The sequence below is a fragment of the Aquarana catesbeiana genome, linkage group LG04, assembly GCF_042186555.1.
Source record: "Aquarana catesbeiana isolate 2022-GZ linkage group LG04, ASM4218655v1, whole genome shotgun sequence".
Lineage (NCBI taxonomy): Eukaryota > Metazoa > Chordata > Amphibia > Anura > Ranidae > Aquarana > Aquarana catesbeiana.
The window spans coordinates 458,363,548-458,387,929 of record NC_133327.1 but is presented as its reverse complement, the minus strand read 5'-3'; the positions used below and the strand labels follow the sequence as shown (position 1 = coordinate 458,387,929).

Genomic DNA, 24,382 nt, shown 5'->3' with positions numbered 1-24,382 from the left:
GGGGACAGACTGATAGATGTGCCATTGATCTTGAAAGAGAAGTCAGGGGAAGGGGCACATGGAGGAGGAAATATTAAGAGCTCAGATTTAGATAGATTCAGTTTGAGGAAGTGGTTTGATATCCAGGCTGATATGTCTGTTAGTAAATCAGTGATGCGTGAGTAGATTGATGGGGTGAGCTGAGGGGCAGAGAGATAGATTTGGGTGTCATCAGCATATAAATGGTAGTGGAAGCCATGGGAGGCTATCAGCTGACCCAGGGAGGACGTGTAGATCGAGAATAGTAGAGGTCCAAGCACAGAACCTTGGGGGAGTTGGAGAGGAGGAAGTGGAGTTGTAAGTGACACTGAAGGTGTGATGAGATAGGTAAGATTCGAACCAACCGAGAGTGCAGCCATGGAGACCAAGCAAATTGAGTTTTTTGAGGAGGAGGGGGTGGTCAACTGTATCAAAGGCAGCGGAAAGGTCCAAGAGTAAGAGAATTGAATAATGACCGTTGGTTTTGGCTGTTAGCAAGTCGTTTGTGAGTTTTAGGAGGGCAGATTCTGTGGAGTGCTGTGGGCAAAATCCAGACTGAAGGGGATCAAGAAGGTTATTCTCAATGAGGTGGTCGCTCAATCGGTTGTAGACTAAACGTTCAAGGAGTTTGGAGGCAAAAAGGAGTAAAGAGATGGGTCTTAGGTTGTTAAGATTGGTGCTGTCTAGTGAGGCCTTTTTTGGTATAGGAGTGACTAATGCATGTTTTAGAGGGTTGGGGAAGATGCCAGTAGAGAGTGAGAGGTTGAAGATATGAGTTAAAGAGTGAAGGATAGAGTCAGATTGTGACCGTAGTATTTGAGAAGGAACAGGGTCCAGGGGGCAGGAGGTTAGGTGGGCATTAGAAAAAAGTTTAGTGACTTCCTCTATAGTAGCTGGGTTAAAAGAGGGAAGTATTGATTGTGCAGAATGACAAGCAGTGTAAAGTGAGGGAGATATCTGTAGAGCAGAGATCTCAAGACGAATTGTCTCAATCTTATTTTTGTAGTGATTAACAATCTCCTGGGCAGTGAGTAAGTTAGTGGGTGGAGGTAATGGAGGAGGAAGTAGAGTGGTAAAGGTAGAAAAGAGTTGATGGGGACTGCGTGAGAGGGTGTTAATGAGAGTGGGCACAGGAGAAGGGGAGGCTGGTTCTAGGCTGAAGAGGAATAGACATGAGATTGTGTGGATTGTGGCTGCTATCAGAGGATGGGGGGTGCTGGGTATGTTGGACAAAGGTAAATGATGGCGGTCCAGGATTTGGGGAAATATCTCCAGAAGTTAGGAGAAGCAGAAGGGTGAGAGAGGTGATTTGGGAGTGTGATTTATGTGGGGGGGACATGTCCCAGTGTCCTGCAGGTTTTAATCGGGATATGAGTTAAGAATTAGCAGGAGCTGATACGTGCAGTAATAAGGTGAAGACAGGAGTGAGGGTGATATATATCAGCTGTGAGGTGGAGAAGATGGGTGATGGAGAGAAGCCTGGATGAAAGATGAAAATGTTTGATGGAGAATCAGGCCACCTGTAGTCTGTTTTTGTTTTTTTTTTTAAACAAGATTTTTATTGAGCATATTGGCATGTTATATCACATTCTGTAACCAATAAGTCGTTATACATCTCATTGAAGATAACATGTTACCTCTACACATATAACACATCCAGTTACACATGTTTTGCAATTATTCCTTTCAATAGTAAAAATGCCTTTACTTCATTCAATCTGATTGTTTTGCTCTTTTTTTTTTTTCTCCCCTTCTCTCCCCCCCCCCCCTTTAAATATTTATTTATATATATATCATATTTTATTGAAGAACCGCTCAGAAAGAGGAGCGTCTGGACAGTCAACATAAACATTGGAAACTTAGTGTCAACCAGAGAAAAACAAACTCCCAACATACCCCCCCTGCATGGACTCCCTCCCCTCCCTTCCCTCCCCCCCTCATTATTTATCTGCTCATAATATTGTATGCAACCTTTCTTTCAACACTCTACCGTCCACCCTCATTATTGCCTATATTCTTCCCTCTCTATTGCTCCCCTCCTCTTCTACCGATAAGGTATTTTTGGACTCAGTCCACCTACACCACACTTTCCTAAATTTTTTGGGGGCTCCTCTCGCCTCGTATGTCATTCTATACATAAGTACATCAGCATTTATTATTTTTATCCACATTCCCAAGGTGAGTTGTTCACCATGAATCCATCGTCGAGCGATCAGTTTTCTCACCCCAAAATAGAGAAGTCTAAGGAACAGTTTAGTATTTGTATTCATCTCTTCCTGATCAAAAATCCCCAACAGACACCTCATAGGAGAGCATATGTTTGGAAGACCAAAGTAGTCAGATATGAACTAAGTCACCTGAGACCACAAAGGTCTTATCCTAGGGCAATCCCACACCATGTGAAGGAAAGTTCCCTCATTACCCCTACATTTATGACACTCTGGATTGTCCCTTCTGTGCATTTTAAATAGTCTGGTTGGAGTGTAGTACATCTGGTGTAGATATCGAAGCTGTATCATTCTATCCGTGGAGGAAATCACCGATACAAAATATGTATCGAGTACCTCCTGCCACAATTCCTCAGTCAGGTCTGGAATGAAAGTCATCCACCTACTTCTAGTCCTAGCGGTCAGGTCAGGGCCTCCCAATCTAATCTCCTTGTAGTATCTTGATATACGCTTAGTCGGTTCCGGGTCAATCAGGACCCTTTCCAAGGCTGTGTTTTGTACCTTCACCTCCCTCCTCCCGAACTGGGCTGTCGCTGCATGCTGCAGTTGGGTATATCTGAACTGCCAGGTCCTAGGTACACCAAACTGCTCCCTCAGTTGTGCAAAGGATGTTAGCCTGCCATCCTGGTATATGTGATGTAGATATTTAATCCCAAATTTGGCCCAGCCATGCCCATCCTCTATTTTGCAGAACTCTTGTAGGGATTTATTGTACCAGAGGGGACAATTAGGTGATAACCATAGCGGGTCATCCATTATTTTCTGCGCACAAAGATGGAACACCCTACCTGATAGTGCCATAACAGATCCCATCCCTCTCCCTGGTATCTCTTTTCTAAACAGGATGTTCAGTAATGTTTCCTGAGATGTGGCAACAGCTGCCTCCAGTAAAGTAGTGGCATTAGGTATCTGGGGGAAACACCGCCAATGCAAGAATGTCATTTGGGATGCGAAGAAATAGGATCTCATGTCCGGCATAGCCAACCCCCCCCCCCGAGTTATTGGTAGTTTCAGGATTGCTAGGGATCACCTGGGAGCCTTGGCTCCCCACAGGAAATCCACCACAATGGAGTCTATGCATTTAAACAGTTTCACCGAGACATATACAGGCGAGTTCGATAGAACGTACAACAGCTTTGGAAGGACAATCATTTTAAATAGGTTTATACGACCCATCACTGTCAATGGCATATTCCTCCACCGCTGCACCTTCTCACGAAGAGCCTCCACTACTGGTCTCAGATTAAGGTCCAGATACCCCGAAATGGGAAGTTGAATCACAACTCCCAGATACTGAGATAGTTGAATGGGGGGTTCCGCCGGGACCGCCACTGCGTCATCTATAGCAAACAGGGATGATTTGCTCCAATTGATACGGAACCCAGAGTAATCTCCGAATTCCTGTATCAACCGGAAGGCCGTAGACAACGAAGCACCCGGATCCTGCAGATACAAAAGCATGTCATCCGCATAAAGGGAGACTTGTTCCTCAATCCCCCCCACCCGAAGTCCATTCAGATGGGGAGCATCCCTTATCTTTGCCGCAAGTGGCTTTATGACCAAAGAAAAAAGAAGGGGGGGGTAGCGGGCACCCCTGTCTGGTCCCCCGGAGGACAGAGAAGGGCTCAGATATAATTCCATTTACCCTCACCCTGATCAATGGGTCATTGTATAACAGCTTCACCCAGGATATAAATATAGGCCCGAATCCCAATATCTCCAGGAGACCAAACAGATAGGACCACTCCACCGAAACAAAGGCCTTCTTGGTGTCCAAAGAGGCCACCACTCTCTCCCCGGAATTGTCATGGTCCGTCTCTAGGTTAATAAATAACCTTCTAACGTTCATTTGTGCACAGCGCCTTTGTATAAAGCCTGTCTGATCCGGGTTAACTAGTTTTAAGATTACCGATTGCAATCTCCCCGCCAATACTTTCGCTAGTATTTTGGTATCGACATTCATCAATGAAATGGGACTATAGGATTCACATTCTTTAGGATCTTTTCCCCCTTTATGCATCAGGACCACCAAGGCCTCTCTCATAGAGGGAGGAAGTTTCCCCTCCCGCCGTGCAGTCAGGAACACTCGCAATAGTCGGGGCGCCAGTCCACCCCTAAAGGTATTGTAGCACTCCGAGGGTATACCATCTAGGCCCGGAGATTTCCTAGGGGCAAAAGAAGCTATCGCCCCCGCAACCTCCTCCACAGTTATGTCAGCTTCCAATTCTTCACAGTCTAGATTTGTTACCTTAGGAAGATCAATATCATTCAGATAATTTTCTAGAGTGTTATCTCCCGGTGGGGTGCATGACTTGTAAAGTTCTTTGTAAAATGGACAAAGACCTGTAGCACACCCTCGGAATCACTCACCTCTACCCCACCTTGGCCATAGATACTTGTTATACATATGGGTGTGTATTCTGGTCGTGCCAAATATGCCAACAGTCTACTATTTTTGTCCCCAAATTCAAAGATGCGTCTACGTTGCACAAGTCTGAGTTTGGTAGTCTGGTCAGTCAGTATTTCCTTGTATGCCCGTGTCTTATCCTGGAGAGTACACAAACCCTCCCTAGTTGGTCACCTAACGTATTCTGCCTCAGCTAGGGATACCTCTCGTTCCCTGTCCATGACTGAAGAGGCTAGTTGCTTCTTGAAGCTACCCACCTCCGCCATGAACACCCCTCGTAGAGTAGCTTTGAATGCCTCCCACTTTATTAGATCTGAGCCAGCTTCCTTATTTTCCTTCCAGAACAGCTGAATAGTCTCATTACATTTAATTTTAACATATTCCTCCTGTAACCAACTAGCCTCCATCCTCCAGTGTCTGATTCCCTGTCTCTGTCCCACTACAATATCCACCAGTATAGGTGAATGGTCCGAGTGCACTCTAGGTAAGTACCTCGCCCCAGTCACCAGTTGCAGTCCCTCAGGTTCAACCAATACAGTGTCTATCCTGGACAGTGTTTTATGTGTCTCAGAGTAACAGGAATATTCCCTAATCTCTGGGTGTCTCGCCCGCCATGCGTCATAGAAGCCGTGGGCTGACATCCACTTCGCTAGTGGTGTTGGCGTTCTTGGCGGTGCATCCAACTTGTCCATTGTCGGATCCACCACCGCGTTCAAGTCACCCAAAATGAAAATCCTCCCTTCCGCTATCTCAAAAGTCGCTTGAAGCATATCATCCAGATGAGACAAGGAGAAGGGAGGCGGGACATACAAGTTCACAAAGGTCATGAATTTATTATGCACCTTTATCACTATGATAACATATCTACCCTTTATATCCGTTTTAATTGCATGAATACATATGGGTAGGGATTTAGCGACTAGTGTGGACACTCCCCTAGCAAATGAAGAATAACTTGCATGGTAAGCCCCAGCAATATGCGCCCTTTTTAAAGAGAGAGTCCTGGAGCCCTGCAGATGTGTTTCCTGTAGCAATATTAAATGCGGTTTGTATTTTTTTAGATAATCAAAGACCAGCGATCTTTTAAATTTGGAGTTAAGGCCTCTGACGTTCCAGATCACTCTAAGGTTCACAGCCATATTGGATAAAGCAAGAAACACCCCCCTCCCCCTCCCCCTCACTCCCAACGTTCAGGTAGGGTATCTTCCAGGGCTCCAGCACTCCCCCCCATCCGCCCTGGTGAGCAGCAACATATAAGGCAGACAGCAGGTATCGAAAACGAGCTTGAAATCATCAGCATACACAAAGCATAATGATAATTTTCCCTAATACTTCCCCCCTCCCCCCCCTTGTCCCCCTTCCCCCACCCTGTACCCGCCCCCAACTTGCAAGGCACTTCATTTCCAAAACCTTTAACCCAAAAGAGGTTATAATGGATGTGCGATTTCAAAAAAATCACACAGGCTCCAGCACTGTGAGGAGTGAGTTCAATTGTGAGAGAAACCCCCCCCCCCCCCAATAAAAAACCTACAACACAAAAATACAAAAAATTATATGTGTTCAGGGAGAAGAGGAAGACTTCTTGTTCCACTCCTCAGGTTTCAAGTGAAATTAGAAAAACAACAAAAAAAACCAAAAACCTTTGTTTTCGAAAGGAGAAAAAACCCTGCAGATTCCTGCGGTGTTAAAAGTATAATTGAGCATTTGAAAGCAGCAAGCAGAGATCCTCTGTAGTCCTCCGGGCTGTCAGGTGTATAAGGCCACATCCGAGGGCCCCAGTCAGTGCCTCCTGACACCTTGTAAAGAGGGTTGGGGGGAAAAAAGGGCGGTAAAAGATCAGCTCAGCGTCCGCCATATTTCCTTCTCCTGGCATCCCTTATCCCCCCACATCTTCTCTATCTGTATGTAGGAATTTAAGGTGATCTTGGAGAGCCCCCTCTTCTCGGTCGTCCCCTCGCATCCAGCCAATCAGAAGCCTCCGTGGGGGTGGTAAAAAAATGTGCTTTGCCATTATCCACAATGCGTAGTTTTGCTGGATATAGCATACTGTACATCAGGTTCAGTTCTCTACGCCGTTTCTTTATCGGATAGAAAGAAGCCCTCTGTTTTTTGAGTGGTGGCAGAGAAATCAGGATAAATAGATATCCGATAATTATGACACTTCAGCTCAGGACCTGTCCTGGCTCCTTTCAGGATATTTTCTCTGTCTCTGAAGTGCAGAATCTTTGCTATCATGGGTCTGGAGATTGCTCCCTTTGGTGGGGGTTTACCTGGTATTCGGTGCGCCCTCTCTATGGCAAACATAGCAGTGAAAGTTCCAGGGGCCATATTCTCTTTCAGCCAGTCCTCCAAGAATTCCTCAGGATGACTACCTTCCACTCCTTCAGGGAACCCAACCAGCCTTATGTTATTTCTTCTCATGCGATCCTCCATGTCGGCCATTTTAAGAGTGTGCTCAGAGAGGGTCTTTTTAATGACCTGGTTGTCAGTGCTCATAGGTCTAACAGTGTCCTCCAGAGCAGCAATGTGATGATCAGTAGCCTGGGCCTTTTCTCTAAGCTTCTGCATATCGTGTTTCATGAAGGAGAATTCCATTTGCAGTTCCCCAAAATGATCTAGCAGCTTAGTTTGACACCCCTGTATGGCATCCATTATTTGCTTAAGAGACGGTTCTCCCTCCTCCTCCAGGGCCCTGCCTGCATCATGTATGAGCACATCGTCCCTGTCCAGTGATCTCCCCCTGCGTATAGTGCGGTCTCTCTGTGTTCTGGGACTCACCCGACCAGAGGAAGCAAGTTGTGGTCTTTCTGTGTCCTCATGCTGCTGCTGGAGCGGCGGCCATTCCTCATCCTCCTCTCTGCCCGGCGCCATCTTGAGAGCCCCAGGCATAACGGGCCAGTCTCTCCCCCGGTGTTTTTGGCCACGGAGGCCCATATTTCACCATCCCCTGAGGCTCTCCAGAGGGTCCGCCACTCATGCCCCAGCAGTTCAGGGCAAAATGCCGGCTTTTGCTCACAGGATTAGGTCAGGATGTGGAATCTGCAGGGAGAGCTCCTCTCAAGACGTCCTCACATGCTGTGCGCTGGCTCCGCCCACCTGTAGTCTGTTTAGTGTTCTGCCAAAGTCTGTTGTGGATTTTCGCTTTGTGCATTCGCTGAATTGTTAAGCCGAAGTGTAATACTTAATCCATTATGAATAGTTTATCCAAGATGATAGTTGCCTATGCAATCCCTGCCTGTGCAAACCCCTGGCTGTGCATCCCCTAGAAAAGGCCTAAATTTATACTGAGTTTGGGCGGGGGTATTGGCAATTAATTAGTCAGGATCGCATAGGAGGAACACATGGCTAACAGAATGAACTTCTCACACCAAAGGCTGACTACAAGACACAGCAAGAGAGCAGAAGAGTCATGGTCAAAAAGATAAGAACAGCTCATAATTTAGGTATAGACAATAATAAATTAAAATAAATATCACGGTGATATGGACAGAGGTAAAGAATTTGAAGGCAGCATAGATCACCAAAAGCACATACACAGAAATAACAAGCAGATCCCAGTTTCAATTAAAGGTGGAAGATGTGGTTGAGCTGACACATACACAGAAATAGCAAGCAGATCCCAGTTTCAGTTCCAGCTCTTTTTTTGAAACACTTTCTTGTTACTTTTGGAAACACAATATTTTTAACCAACTCTTACAATTTTTTCACTGTTTATAGTTGAGTAACGAATGTTAGCAAGACTGAAGGTTTTGCTGGGAGTACATTGTACCACATTATACACAACTGAAGCAATAGTTTCAGGGTGAATGACCTTCCCCTATAGGTTCTTTAGTGTGACACCCCACTTCCCTCTCTTAAAAAAGCGGAGTTCCACCCAAATTTTGAACAATATTTGTATGTATTCTCTTCCTTGCCTAGATGCTGACATGGCGTTTAAAAAAATTTAAATTGCCGTAATTACCTTTTATTTTTCTATTCTTCTTTGCACTTCCTGGTTCTCCTCCCGTGGGAGTAGGCGTGTTTCTAGCCTCTCCCAGACTCCTGGGAGCTAGTCTCAGGCTTCCCAGGATGCCACTGAGCATGTGCGGGAACGAGCGGTGAATGCTGGGAGCACAGCATTCACCACATCCAGGAAATAAATGCTTGTGGGCTTCAAATGCCCACAATGAAGATGGAAACTGCCTGCAGTGAATAATATAAGTTATTCTTTCCGACGAAATCTGACACAGGCGGACATATTACACACAATATGTGAGTATGTAATGCTGAGAAGAAAAGTTTGTGAATGAACTAAAAAAAAAAAAAAACGATAGATAGGTGGACCCCCGCTTTAATGGTGCTTAGTTTGAGATAACAACAGGAATCTTCCTACAAGACAGATCTGACGCTATTGTATTGCATTGTTTTCTTCACCAATATGCAATACAGGTGGTCCTCTAGTTACAAACATCCGACTTACAAACAACTCCTACTTACAAACGGAAGGAGACAACAGGAAGTGAGAGGAAATCTACCCTTAGGAAGGGAAATTCACTCCTGTAAGAGTTATCATGGGAAAAAGGTACCTCCATGGATGCATTATCACCAAGGTTTGTTTCCACAACAACCCACAATTTTCAAAATCCAATTGTCATTGGGACAGAAAGTGAGGTGAAATCTTCTGAACAGGGGCACAGACAGCAAAACAAACGTTACAGGGGTATTAACCCTTCCCATGCTATCCAAAAAACTTAAAAATAGTTTTTTTGGCTGGAGCTACACTTAAAAAATGTACCTGTTCCGGCTTAGAAACAGATACAACTTAAGAACTAACCTACAGACCATATCTTGTTTGTAACCCAGGGACCGCCTGTATCAAGATGCAATGTATATATTGCATATATTTTACTGTGAACAAATTTTACGTATTACTAAAATAAATGTATTGAATTCATAAATGTATTAAATTAAAGATTCAGAATACTGGGATCCTAAAGAAAAATATTCAAAATATTCAATTATATTCATGTTCAAAATTTTGATACCAACTGCCTTTTCTGAACCAGATAAATGCATAATAATATACTAGGGGGGCCAGATTTATGATACGTCATAGTCGGCCTGTATCTATAAGCAGCAGAGAAAGAGAGGTGTATTTTTCCAATTTAGTTATCATCTATTTTTTCCCCCCATTATCAGTAAAAATGTCATTCTTTACATAAGCTTATATAAATGCTATCATAATATTCTTAGCCAGGTTAGAACAAATAAAATAAGGAAATGTGCTAAGGAGGAGATGCTAACAGAAGGCATCACAGAGTCACCTGCAGCAGCCAAGGGATGGCACCAAAGCACAAATCTGGTGTGAGGAGCTTGCAGAGCATTGCACCAGCAGACACAGGCTACAGCTTTCTGCCCATACCTTTGTACAGGCATACCCCACTTTTAAGTACACAATGGGGTTTATTTACTAAAGCTGGAAAGTGCAAAATCAGGCTCACTTCTGCATAGAAACCAATGAGCTTCCAGGTTTTATTACCAAAGCTTGATTGAACAATCTGAGGTTAGAAGCTCATTGGTTTCTATGCAGAAGTGAGCCTGATTTTGCTCTTTCCAGCTTTAGTAAATAAACCCCATTGTGTACTTAAAAGTGGGGTATGCCTGTATAAGATTTCTGTTTGAAAGCTGTAGGAAGAGGCAATGACCAATGAGAGTGCTTGCAGTTCACTGAGAACTAGAAGCGAAAGATGAGATTTGTAGCTTATTCAATCACAGATTCCTGTGAATAAAAGACGTGAAGCCCTGCACAGTTGCACTGTTTTTAAATTGAGTAAGTGAGCTAAACCCCTGATCCCTGTCCTGGGTGGGGGGTGTGAGTACTGGTTCATAGTAACATGTTACATGGTAAACCCTAAATACAAGAGCATGTAACATGTTACCTACTTGACCTTGAAGTAACCAGACAACTGAGATACAAAAAACACAGTCACTTCCAGCGCTAATAGGTCTTCCAAGGTGTGGAGTAACAGATGTCAGATAAAATTGTGGTGTGAAAGGTGTATATGGTATCCAAAACTGGGTGGATGCTGCCTTCCTCAGTAGGGGTAATCCAAAAGGAACTACAAGAAAAACAGAAATGGAAGGCGCGCACACCTAGTGCATTACACCTAGCTCTGAGGAAGGGGGTGCGCCTTTGAAACGCTTTAGCTGTACCCCGTGTTCTGTGCATATCCATGCACTGTTTTTATGGCCTTTTGTCAGTTGAATTTTGTGAGTACCCACTTTTATATAAAACATTTTTATTATTAAATTATCTTTGGCAATGCACTAGGTGTGCGCGCCTTCCATTTCTGTTTTTCTTGTAGTTCCAACCAGACAACTGGCATTGCATACCTTTGATGAGGCACTAACTCAATGCTCTAATATCAGTTTAAGCACTGTTGATTATGACCAGGTGTGAAGTTGTGAGCAAACCGTAATTCTGTGGAACATTTAGCAGATGGCAGAGGTGAGCTTGTAGAAATCTGGCCATAGATGGATTGAAATTTGGCTGGTTCAGCAGGGACCAGACAAATTTCCATTCATCTATGGCCCTTCCGGCACCAGAGGAGTTGATCTAATGAGAAGTTTCTCTCGTACGGGAATGTTGGAAAATTTGTGTTTCATCAGTTTACTCTGACAGCAGAGGAGTTCCTGCTGTCAGAATACAACAGCACAGCACCTTTTACTATCTAATTATTACCATTTTGATGTTTTTTTATTTGACCCCTTGCAACTGTATATCCCCTTGGACAAGAACAATATCTATCTTTTTTTTTGGGACAGACAAAGCTAAACATAAAAAAAATTCTAGTTTGTTGTTAGTTTTTAGTGTTACTGTAGATTAGAAGTGCAAATGTTATCTTGTGTTTGTCCTCTTTATAACTATGCTAAAATTATGTTTCTGGCGCAAAGCACAGTGAATTGTTTTACAAGTTTAATAAAGACTCCTTTAATCTACAAACAAAAGAACATATCAACAATATTGTTGTTTCAGGATTCATTTACACAGAAACCACTGTCTATGCATCCGCATCAGTGACCTGGACCCAGCTGTCAAGTGGCAGTCAGTCCCAATGATATTATAGGGTACAGTGGCAGCAATGGTGGAGAAAGCCCACTGTGTACTCCCAAGGTACTTACTGTAAATAAATAAAAAAAAAAACTAAGTTTTTTTTTTTTAGTGACCTCATATCCCCAAAAGTCTACAACTTGCTGCAATAAAACTAATAACAGCACCATTCAATGAATAAAACATTTCTGTAAAATACAAGATTTTGAACCAACTACCTACTATTAAGTTATTGTGCATTATCTTCCTCCTCTCTTTTTCAGTGTTGTACTTTTCATTAACTTCTCTCAAAGATCTTTCAAGCATTAGTATTTTTTCAGTCATACCTAAAAATAAAAAATACATTTAATCAACCATAACATGCCTTACACAAAACAACACAACTTTGAGCAGGGCATTGAAACTTATGTATTATTAATTTAAATTCAATTGACACTTTAGTTAGGTCAGTGGGTAGATGTCACCATGTGTTTTGGTGCAGCATGTTTTTGGAAGAGTCAGGTACTTCTCTTCCCCTTTTTTGCACATAGGGCAGCTCACTGAAATGAATGAGCTGCCCTACACGCAGGGCAGATCCTAGGGTCACAGACGCCTAGGTGCAGAAATATTTCTGGCGCCCCCCCACATGGGCATGGTCATCTTACCAACCCCTCCCCTTTACAAATGTTTCTATGGCAATGCCTCAAACACAGAGATGCTCCCCTTAGAAGTCTTCATTACCTTGGGATCCTCCCATAATCTCTTAACAATAAAGAAAATACAGGAAGAGAGTACACTAATGAGACCTGGAGGGGAGTCTCTCTGATGCACACACAGAGGGCTGTCTGTTAGAAAGAGCCCCCAAACATAATACAGGATATGGTCAAAGACTGCAGACACGATACAAGAGACGGTCAGAGACTGCAGATATAATACAGGAGATGGTCAGAGACTGCAGACATAATACAGGAGATGGTCAGACTGTAGACATGATACAAGAGACGGTCATAGACTGTAGACGTGATACAAGAGATGGTCAGAGACTGCAGACATAGTACAGGAGATGGCCAGAGACTGCAGACATAATACAGGAGATGGTCAGAGACTGCAGACATGATACAGGAGATGGTCAGAGACTGCAGACATGATACAGGAGATGGTCAGAGACTGCAGACATGATACAAGAGATGGTCAGAAACTGTAGACATGATACAAGAGATGGTCAGAGACTGCAATCATAGTAGAGGAGATGGTCAGAGACTGCAGACATAATACAGGAGATGGTCAGAGACTGTAGACATGATACACGAGACAGTCAGAGACTTCAATCATAGTACAGGAGATGGTCAGAGACTGCAGACATGGTACAGGAGATGGTCAGACTGCAGACATGGTACAGGAGATGGCCAGAGACTGCAGACATAATACAGGAGATGGTCAGAGACTGCAGACATAGTACAGGAGATGGTCAGAGACTGCAGACATGATAGAATCGATGGTTAGAGACTGTAGACATGATACAAGAGACGGTCAGAGACTGCAGACATGGTACAGAAGCTGGTCAGAGACTGCAGACATGATACAAGAGATGGTCAGAGACTGCAGACATGATACAAGAGATGGTCAGAGACTGCAGCCATGATACAAGAGATGGTCAGAGACTGCAGACATGATACAAGAGATGGTCAGAGAGTGCAGATATAATACAGGAGATGGTCAGAGACTGAAGATATAATACAGGGGATGGTCAGAGACTGCAGTTCCTATGGACGTTAGTAGATAATGGCCGATCGGCCCTCTCACCTGACCCAGCGATACAGCAACGGTTCCTCTGATCAGGAGTCAGCTCACTCTGAATTGCCCGTGGCAACTCCGCTGGGTAGCACCCAGATCTGTATTCTGGCAATGACTCCATTCTTTTCTCTGCCAGGGATGGCGCTAGGCTGTGTGGCTTTCCCTCTGGTGGCGCAGGGCAGCGGGGTTCTCTCTCTGATGGTGTTCTCTCAGCACTGCCTCTCCCTCTGGAGTCCTGGGTGTACTTCCCTGAAAGCTTTCCCGGGCTCCTGGCTCTCTCTCTCCCATTCAGCTGAGAATGCTGTGTGAGCTGCAGTTTCCATGTTATAGTGGGGCTGCCAGTGCTTGGGACTATATGTCCCACAATCCTCTTCTCTGCTCCTTTTTCTATTCTATTTCTTCCCTGGCTGATATGAAGGCGGGGGAAGAAACATAGTGGGCAGCTGTGCCGCTCACTAGTACAGCAGTGCACGTGAGGAGGAGAGGGGGAGGGAGGGGGGAAAGAAGAGCCCGCAGCTGCAGTGGCGTCACTAGGGTTGGTGTCACCAGGTGCGGTATAACATGGTGTCACCCCCCTTCCACCAACTATAGTTGCCCCACAGTGCAGACCCCCCACTAAGTCTAAACCCCTCCCTCAGTACAGACACCCCTTCATCAGTATAGACCCCCTCAGTACAAACCACCCCCCTCCATTCGTACAGACCCCCACCAGGACAAACCCCCCTCCATTAGTAAATATACCCCCCAGGACAAACCCCCCCTCCATTAGTACAGACCCCCAGGACAAACCCCCTCCATTAGGGTACATAAAAACACCTGGGCGGCAGCTAGAGAGGAGAGGACAGTGTGCAGCCGTGCCCCCCGGGTGGAGAGCAGATGGAAAAAGGCTTGGGCGAGAGTGAGAGGCAAAGGAGGAGAACATGTGTCAGGCACGGTGATGGTGCGCCCCCCCCCCCGCGACGTCATTGCGCGGCTGGTTTCTCTCCACACAGAGACCAGCTGCTCCGATCTCCGGCGGCTGCTCTCCTTCTCTGGCAGGAGGAGGGAGGGGGAAGGGCTTGAGCAGCGAAAAACACAGCAGCAGCGGTGACCTGCTGAGAGAGCCACCTCTGGACACAGAGAGGAGGAGGGAGGGGAGCACTCTGGTGCTTCAGTGCCCTCACCTCTCTGGCGCCCGGGTGCACTGCACCCTGAGCACCCGCCTGGGATCGGCCCTGAAAATACATACTGTTGCTTCTCCTGAGTAAAGGGATACCACATGTGTTCAGGCTTTCTAAGGGTGTAATTTTTTTATTTCACTCCTCACTGCCTTATCAAAGTTTTGGAGGCCATGGAATGCCCAGATGGCACAACCCCCCCCCCCAAATTAACCCATTTTGGAAAGTAGACACCCCAAGCTATTTGCTGAGAGGTATGGTGAGTATTTTGCAGACCTCGCTTTTTGTCACAAAGTTTTGAAAATTGAAAAAAGAAAAAAAAAATTTTCTTGTCCATCTTCATTTTCAAAAACAAATGAGAGCTGAAAAACACTCACCATGCCTCTCAGCAAATAGCTTGGGGTGTCTACTTTCCAAAATGGGGTAATTTGGGGAAGTTTTGTGCTATCTTGGCATTTTATGGCCTTTGAAACTGTAATAGGTGGTGAGGAGTACACATGTGGTATCCCCGTACTCAGTAGAAGCAGCAGAATGTATTTTGGGGTGTAATTCCACATATGCCCATAGCCTGTGTGAGCAATATATTATTTAGTGACAACATTGTGCAAAAAAAATTTTGCCACATTGTGCAAAAAAAAATTAAAAAAAAGTTTGTCATTTTCCCGCAACTTGTGGCAAAATATAAAATATTCCATGGACTCAACATGCCTCACAGCAAATAGCTTGGGGTGTCTACTTTCCAAAATTGGGTCATTTGGGGGGGGGGGGGGGTTGTGCTATCTTGGCATTTTATGGCCTTCAAAACTGTGATAGGTAGTGAGGAGTGAAATAAAAAATTTACGCCCTTAGAAATCCTGAAGGCCGTGCTTGGTTTTCAGGGCCCCCAAAAAGTCCCACACATGTGGTATCCCCGTACTCAGGAGAAGCAGCAAAATGTATTTTGGGGTGCAATTCCACATATAACCATGGCATGTGTGAGCAATATATCATTTAGTGACAACTTTTTGTAAAAAAATGTTTTTTTTTTTTTGTCATTATTCAATCACTTGGGACCCCCAAATGACCCCATTTTGGAAAGTAGACACTCAACCTGCCTCTCAGCAATTTCCTTGAGGTGTCTACTTTCCAAAATGGGGTCATTTGGGGGGGGGGGGGGTTGCACTGCCCTGCCATATTAGCTCCTCAAGAAATGAGATAGGCAGTCATAAATTAAAAGCTGTGTAAATTCCAGAAAATGTACCCTAGTTTGTAGACGCTATAACTTTTGCACAAACCAATAAATATACGATTATTGACATATTATTTACCAAAGACATGGGGCTGAATACATTTTGGCCTAAATGTATGACTAAAATTGAGTTTATTGGATTTTTCTTATAACGAAAAGTAGAAAATATCATTTTTTTTCAAAATTTTCGATCTTTTTCCGTTTATATCGCAAAAAATAAAAATTGCAGAGGCAATCAAATACCATCAAAAGAAAGCTCTATTTGGAGGAAAAAAAGGACGCAAATTTTGTATGGGTACAACATCGCATGATCACGCAATTACCAGTTAAAGCAGCGCAGTGCCAAATTGTAAAAAGTCCTCTGGTCTTTAGGCAGCCAAAAGGTTCGGGGCTTAAGTGGTTAAGGTAATATAATAATAGTTGTCTTCACAATCACAACAAAATCTTACTAAACATATATGTACATTTTTGTTTTCAAAAAGTCCATCCACCATTATTGCTCCCTGCTATTGCATGCTGAACCCATTTGTTCTTTAACACGCACCAATGTTCTATTCCCCATGGTATAGGGCAGTGATGGTGAACCTTGGCACCCCAGATGTTTTGGAACTACATTTCCCATTATACTCATGCACTCTGCAGTGTAGATGAGCATCATGGGAAATGTAGTTCCAAAACATCTGGAGTGCCAAGGTTTGCCATCACTGCTTTAGGGTGATGCTGCATTACAAAATTTCAATTTGCACTGAGAAAACTTTGTAAAACAGCATACCCATACACAAAACAGCTTTAAAGTGTCTGATTACTCTTTAGTTATGTTTAGTTGATAAATGAATTGTCAACAGAGAGTTTTTTTTTAATTCATGCATTTCTATTTTCCAATAAAGTTGTCCATATTATTTGCCTCTTACCTTGCAAACATTGTTTACTGTGCTGTATTATTTGGACATTGTTCAGTAGTAATTGAAACTGTTCTTTCAATTGGTTTTGAATATTTTCCAAATGCTCAACTACAAATGTTCTTAGAAGTCCTACATTTTGTTTCAAACCCTGTGAGAAAAAAGTCAATGTAAAATAATGAATTACTTGACAAGCTAAAATATACTGTAACCTGAGCTGTAGCTGATAACTGCTGTGAAACTTCCTCCTTTATTGCTTCTGTATTATCTTTCTGCAAGTGTGGACAGGGTTAAACTGAATATTCATTAATGCAGAAGTGCAGCAGCCATCTTTAACCTATTCACGTTGGCGCCTCCCAGCTTTTTAAGAGGTTTAAGATGCTGGGAGGCGGGGGGTGGCTTAAGATCATGTGACCGCCGTGATTCGCTGCATGCGTTCAGGAGCTTTCAGTTAGATGCCAGTCACTGTGACGGGAGCGTGCAGGGCGTGCGCTCTTGGTACAGCGCTATTGACCTCAATTCACGCAAATATGCGGCCTCTCGGTGCTAAGGCCCAGGCGCACAGAGGCTGCATATTTGCGTGCGGCTAGCGCCAAGAGGTTAAGGAGACCACTTTGTAATGCTTGTCTATGAAATATCTCTAGTGCATGGGGCAGCCATCTTGGCTGGAGAACAGTGATTTGCTGATGCAACAGAGCAAGGAAAGGGTAAACTGAGCTGTTGGGAGAAAAGATGCCTCAATGCTCTCATATTCTGATGGATCAGGTTATACTTCACAGGCTATTTATTCACTTCAGTGACCTTGCACCACTTGTCATGCTATCCAGTTGTGTCTAGGCTGGAGAGAAAACAGAGGCTACCTCATCATCTCAGACTTCCTTAGGCAATTTTAGGCTACAGTAGTACTGCTTGGATGACGGATCTTCAATGTCCACCTTTTGCTTCCACACCTACTGGTTTCTGCTCTTCCTTTCTACTATCCAATGCTGGATGATGTATGCACATATAGATTTCACATATGTAAATGTTTCCTTCCACCGCAAAACAAACACTACTCGATTTATTTATGAATCATTCTCTCCGTCTGACTTCCAACTTAACTAACTCTGCCAAAATTGCATGAAATCCATGTTTTCACACTACTGATCTCCCGTTTCACTCTAGCATAGCTCTCTCTTTCCATGCCTGCCTAGAGAAATAAAAGCCTAAAATGATCCTTGTGTTTTCAGCCAATCTTTCTTTGTCCTAGGACACCTATTTTCCATTAATGAGTTTAAAGCTCACTTTATTCATCTTATGGTACACCATAATTACAGTCAAATTGTGACCTGTTGTGGTGTCCTATGATAGAGTATGTACAGTATCTCACATTTTTGTAAATATTTTATTACCGTATTTTCCGCACTATAAGGCGCACCTAAAAGCCTTATATTTTCCTCCAAATCGGCCATGCGCCTAATAATCCGGTGCGCCTTATATGTGCACTGAGTTCCAAAATCATTACCCACTATGACACAGGGACGTACGCTGGCAGCGATAAACCAACCATTCCACTTTGAAGGAGATCTACAATCTAAACAAATCCATCAAACCCCTTTTACACCTGGGCACTAGCACACTGTTGATGCGCCTGGAGCCACATCACATGGGTCCCTACTCCAGTGCTACACGGCTGGTGTGTGTATTGCTGTGTGAGCGGAGCGTCCCGATCTCAGTGAGACTACTGACTATCCCCGTACGGACCGGGAAGTCATTCGTCCCTTCTCATGCACTGTATCTCCAGCGCAGTGTGGCCGGTGTTTCTCCTACCTGTGAGCTGGGCGATCTACTTTTGGTGATACCGCTGATCATTCCTGCAGGGATCAGTAAGTTTTACTTACTACTTTGGCATTGTCTGCAGATACCGGACATTAAAGCAAGCCCATATACATGGCCTGGGTAAGGGTAGGGCATTTACCCCCCACGGCTTTTGTTTGCTTGTTTTTTTGTAGACCATATGTTTTAGCATGCGCCTTATAATGCAGTGCTCCTTATGTATGGTCAAGTACAGAAATAGTCCCCGTAATTGAGACTGCGCCTTATAATCCGGTGCGCCATATGGTGCGGAAAATACGATATATCTTTTCATGTGACAACACTGAAGAAATGACACTGCTGCAATGTAAAGTAGTGAGTGTACAGCTAAGCCATTTTTCCTCCCCGGTGTTATGTGTCTCGTTAGTGTTACAAGATCTAAGGTGTGAATGGGAAGCAAGTGTGTCAAATTTGGTGTTATTGCTCTCACTTTCTCATACTGGTCACTGGAAGTTCAACATGGCACTTCACAGCAAAGAACTCTCTGAAGATCTGAAAAAAAATAATTATTGCTCTACATAAAGATGGCCTAGGCTTAATGAAGATTGCCAAGACCCCTAAATCTGAGATGCAGCACAGTGGTCAAGACCATATAGCGGTATAACAGGATGGGTTCCACTCAGGACAGGCCTCTAGCACTGGGGAGCTACAGTTCATTGAGGGAACCATGAATGCCAACATGTACCGTGACATACTGAAGCAGAGCATGATCCCCTCCCTTCGGAGACTGGGCCGCAGGGCAGTATTCCAACATGATAACGACCCCAAACACATCTCCATGATGACCACTGCCTTGCTAAAGAAGCTGAGCGTAAAGGTGATGCACTGGCCAAGCATGTCTCCAGACCTAAACCCTATTGAGCACCTGTGGGGTATCCTCAAAGGGAGGGTGGAGGAGCGCAAGGTCTCTAACACCCACCAGCTCAGTGATATCATCATGGAGGAGTGGAAGAGAACTCCAGTGGCAACCTGTGAAGCTCTGGTAAACTCCATGCCAAAGAGGGTTAAGGCAGTGCTGGAAAATAATGGTGGCCACACAAAATGTTGACACTTTGCGCCCAATTTGGACATTTTCACTTAAGCTACTTTCACACTGAGGCGCTTTACAGGCGTTTTAGCGCTAAAAATAGCACCTGCAAAGCGCCTCTCCTGTCACTCCAGTGTGAAAGCCTGAGTGCTTTCACACTGGGGCAGTGCGATTTTGGGATGTTAAAAAAGTCCTGCAAACAGAATCTTTGGGGTGCTTTAGGAGCGGTGTATACACCGCTCCTAAAGCGCCCCTGCCCATTGAAATCAATGGAAAGCGGTAAAACAACGGTAAAGCGCCACTAAAAATAGCAGCGCTTTACTACCGACGCCCCCCTTAGAGGTGCACTCACTTTTGTTGCCAGCGGTTTAGACATTAACCACTTTACAACCGGCCCATAGCCTAATGACGGCAGCAGGGCGGTTGCTTAACTATGGGATCACGTCATATGACGTCTTCCCAGAGTTCCCCTCTCGTGCGCCCCCCCTGGGGCGCGCACCTGAACACATCCGTGACCGCCGGGTCATCTGGATCCCGGTAAATGGCCGCTGATCGCGGCCGTTTACCATGTGATCTCTCCGTCATCCTATGCATTAAGGTGAAAAAACACCCCCCCCCCCCGTATTACTTACCTGACACGCTCTTCCGACTCTTGATTGGATAGACCTGCCAGTCACCGCCCCCCCAGCCCCCCCATCTTACTTATCTGACACGCTGTCCCGGCTCTTGATTGGATGGATTGATAGCAGCGCAGCCATTGGCTTCCGCTGCTGTCAAACAAATCCAATGATGCGGCACGGGGGGGCGGGGCCGAGTCTGGCATCCATGTCTATGGGTGCAAATGCTGGACTCAGGAGTGTGCCTGCACGGTAACCACCAGGAGAGCGCTTCTGCTGGGGGGTTATCTGATGCGGGGAGGAGGCGCGAGAGCTGCCGGGAGACCACAGAAGAGGATGTTTGGGGCCACTCTGTGCAAAATGAGCTGCACAATGGAGGAAAGTATAACATATTTGTTATTTTAAAAAAATAAAAAAACGATCCTTTACAATCACTTTAACATATACTGATAAGAGAACAGTCCCATCTATTATGTTTAGTAAAGATCTATTCAGTGCCGTAGATATTTTTTTTTCCTGGGGGGAGGTTCAGGTCTTTCAAACTTAAAAGCATCATTTACACTTTTATGTTGGGGGAGGTACGGTAAAAACATGTGACAGCAGAGTGAGTCTTTGCAATGCAGCGCAGCAAAAATGATCCCCATTCAACTGAATAGAACGCAATGCACGCAGTTGTGGTGTGGTAGTGTATTCATTAGTACAGCAAGCTCCTCCTAAGCTCCCTAGTTATTTTTCGCTCAGTGCGCTGGGTTGAACTACAAAAAACTTACCGTGTGCTTTAGATCTCATTCATATTCTAAATGCCCATGGAATGGCAAATATACCATGAATACCTACAGCCAGGATCCCAGAATTTTTCTTTTTTGTCAGCTGCTCTGCCTGTTCCCCTGAGTGATAGGCTGAAAAGAGATTGGAAGATCTGAGATCCAGGTATTTGCAGTATACTTGCTACACCATGGTCATGTAGGATGTATGAATGAGACCCAAGATTGGATTTGAGCTAACCTTATGTTGAAAGTTGAGCAGGTGCAAGGGGCAACATATTGTGGTGGGCAGTAAATTCAGTGATTTATTTAAATCTTAAAAAAACTGCATCCTAAGAAATTTTATGAAATGTTTTAAGAGATGAAAAAAATATATATTGTGCACTGCCTATCACAGGATGGTGCTCTTTGCACCTGGTCAATATGGTTGGCTTTTATTCAGTCTTAATGTAGTAAACCCAGCTTTTGAACGTGTACCTACAAGTAAGCCTATAATAACGCTTACCTGTAGGTACAGTGAATATCTCCTAAACTTGTGGTGTTTAGGAGATATTTACATGGAAAGCAGCCGGTGATGTCACCAGTGCATGCGCTCTGAAGGTACGGCATACCGCTTGGTTGTACTTCTCCTGGGGAGGAGTGCAGTTTGTTCTGTACTTTTGTGACCCATTTTTAGCCGACAGTCAGCTATAGCCTGCTGTCAGCTGACATCACTCAGAGGGTCCAGGCTGTGGAAAGATCCTAACTTTAAAGTCAGGATTCACCCAGATGCCTGGACCAGCAGCTCACTCAGCCTCTCAGTGATCCACAAGGACCCTGAGCCAGCCGTTCCTACCCCCTCCACAGCCTGGCATTCCAGTGAGATTAGGGGAGGGAGGGGGGGCAGAGCCAGGGACTGACAGTCACCACTCTTTTTTCACTGAAGGCTGAGAACTGAGTGATCAATGGTCTTCAATTGCTCTGTTGTTGGTCTTAGAAGCAGCTGGGGACAGATGCAACATTGGACTGATGCTCCATCCACCTAGGTAAGTATAATTAAAAAAAAAAACATCTATTTTAAAAGGAAAAAAAACCCTCTCCCTCCTAAGAACCCTCCCTCACCAAGCAACTATTCCTACTGTAAAATATCTCCCTCCCTCAAATATACCCCCAAAAATTAAAATGTCTATAAACCAACCCCCCAAAGCAAAAATATCTTCCTCAGCCAACACCCTCTCTCCCAGCAAAGATTCCTAATTAAATTACAGAAAATTCATGCCTCCCCACTTTCCAGACCTCAGATTCAGCACGGGAAAAAGGAGAAGGAAAACTCCTGCATCCCCAGTCTCCCTTCGGCTGTGTGATATGATACCTCGAGGAGGCGTCTAGGAGTTCCCTCAACCATGCACTGTCAATTGCTGGCATCTGAGACCTTGCAGTAATTTCATGCTTTTCAGGGGGACCTCTTATTAAACTGAGGGGATGGGGCACAATAGAAGGGGGGCTGGCTGCTGCACTCCGAAACTTTGATTGCTTCTACTGTGCTGATGCTGAGGCTAAACAGAAGGGACACTGTCTGGGCATTTTGCCAAGATGCTCTGGGGGCGGTTTGAACACCCCTGAGCCCCCCTTATCTACACCCCTGGATCTATTTATAAGTGGTATTTTATCTTTATACATACCTGCATTGCCAAACTGACTTTGATGAGAGTATCACTGATGATTTGGTGTACATTTTTGTTCTGATTGTAAATTTCATAAATTTGTGCATATCCTTCATTTGACTTTAAAGTTTGAGACATACACTAAAAGAGAGTAATTAACAATAGTTTAAGGTGATACACATCCATACACACACACACACAGTAAATTCAAAACTGAAATACAGCATCCCACCACAGAAATTTACCTCTGCTAGTTTCAAATGTAAGATGGCATTTTCTGTTTTCAGAACAATAATATTTTCTTCTTTAACCTAAATGATAATGTTTTAATTATTAGACAATTCAAATATAAGGCAACTTGAATGGGTTTTGAAGCTCAAAAGTACTAGTGAAAGTACTAATACTGCTTTGCTTCTAGAAATGCAAATACAAGACAGAAAAAAAGGATATTATTATTTTTATTACAGGTACTTTTTTTAGCGCCGTCAACTTATGCAGAGCTTTACATATAAATTGTACATTCACATCAGTCCCTGCCCTCAAGGAGCTTACAATCTAAGATCCCTAACTCACATTTATACATCCACATACCGGGGCCAATCTAGACAGGAACCAATTAACCTGCCTGCATGTCTTTGGAGTGTGGGAGGAAACCGGAGTACCCGGAGGAAACCCACTGAGGCACAGGTAGAACATGCAAACTCCAGGCAGGTAGTGCCGTGGTTGGGATTCGAACCAGCCACCCCAATTGCTGCCAGGTGGAAGTGCTAACCACTTAGCCACTGTTGTACACATGTGAACACCTTAGATTATTACATTTTATGTCAGGTATTAAAAGAAGTCATAAGAGAAATGCCGCTCATCTTCTTAAACAGTGAATTGCTTTGCTGTCAACCTCTGACAGGAACGGAGCATGCCTTGATGACTTTGTGGGATCTTTCTACCTAAGGATAGACCCTCCTTTTTGATGAATCCACAGTCTATTGATGAAGGTTCTTTTAAAGTGTAACTCCAATTTTGTTGAGAAAAAAACATTCCCCTCTGGGTGATCTATGTACTTTACAAGGATTGTAACAAACTTTGTTGCAGATTCCTACATTTTGTTATTCTGAAGAAATCTCTGTTCCTCTGTGCTGAGTAAGTCTATTGGGAGTGGTGTCATAATTATCAATCAGCTGTGCACCTGCAGGGCTCTAACGAGGAAAACTGCTGGGCCTGCATCCCTTTAGAAGTGATTTCCTATTGAAAGTATCTCACCAAAAATTACATTTGTGTTGCAGGGGATGACTTGTATCAGTGAGCCAATCACACAAGCAGGAAATTATATTTCTGGGGGGCATTCTTTACACACAGAACACATCCAGGTAGCCATATTGCATTGCATTTTCAGAATTTTTTTAGAGCTGCAGATTGAAAAAGAAAGGTAATTTTGAATAACATTCAATCACAATATGACTTGTGTCCCAATTGTATACACTATATTATTTTTTCTTTATTTGCTATACCCGCCCCCCGGAAAGTAGAGTTACCCTTTAATGCTTTCCTTTGCTCTGTCTTTATTCCGGCAAATTCACTTAGTGCTACTGCTAAGATTTATGATCCCAGCTCCATAGCAGCTAACGCTTTGCTGGAACTAGGGATCAGGTGTTTTTTTAGACCTATAGCTTGAGATCCCAG

The 24,382-nt window shown here is 44.2% G+C and overlaps 1 protein-coding gene across 3 annotated transcripts in view; it reads right to left on the bottom strand.

Annotated features, from left to right (window-relative positions):
- KIF25 (kinesin family member 25) overlaps window positions 1–24,382 on the bottom strand; it is a 161,928-nt gene that overhangs the window by 114,599 nt on the left and 22,947 nt on the right. For 2 of the 3 annotated variants that reach the window (XR_012243938.1, XM_073627535.1), the window contains exons 2-5: window positions 22,951–23,016; window positions 22,724–22,846; window positions 16,813–16,951; window positions 11,966–12,069 (exon numbers count right to left, since the gene is read on the bottom strand). Coding sequence is in view for 2 of the 3 variants with exons in the window: in XM_073627535.1 (XP_073483636.1) it covers window positions 11,966–12,069; window positions 16,813–16,951; window positions 22,724–22,846; window positions 22,951–23,016 (432 nt within the window). In the remaining variant the exon portion in view is untranslated. The remainder of the gene's footprint in view (window positions 1–11,965; window positions 12,070–16,812; window positions 16,952–22,723; window positions 22,847–22,950; window positions 23,017–24,382) is intronic. The other variant, XM_073627536.1, reaches the window with a different exon arrangement.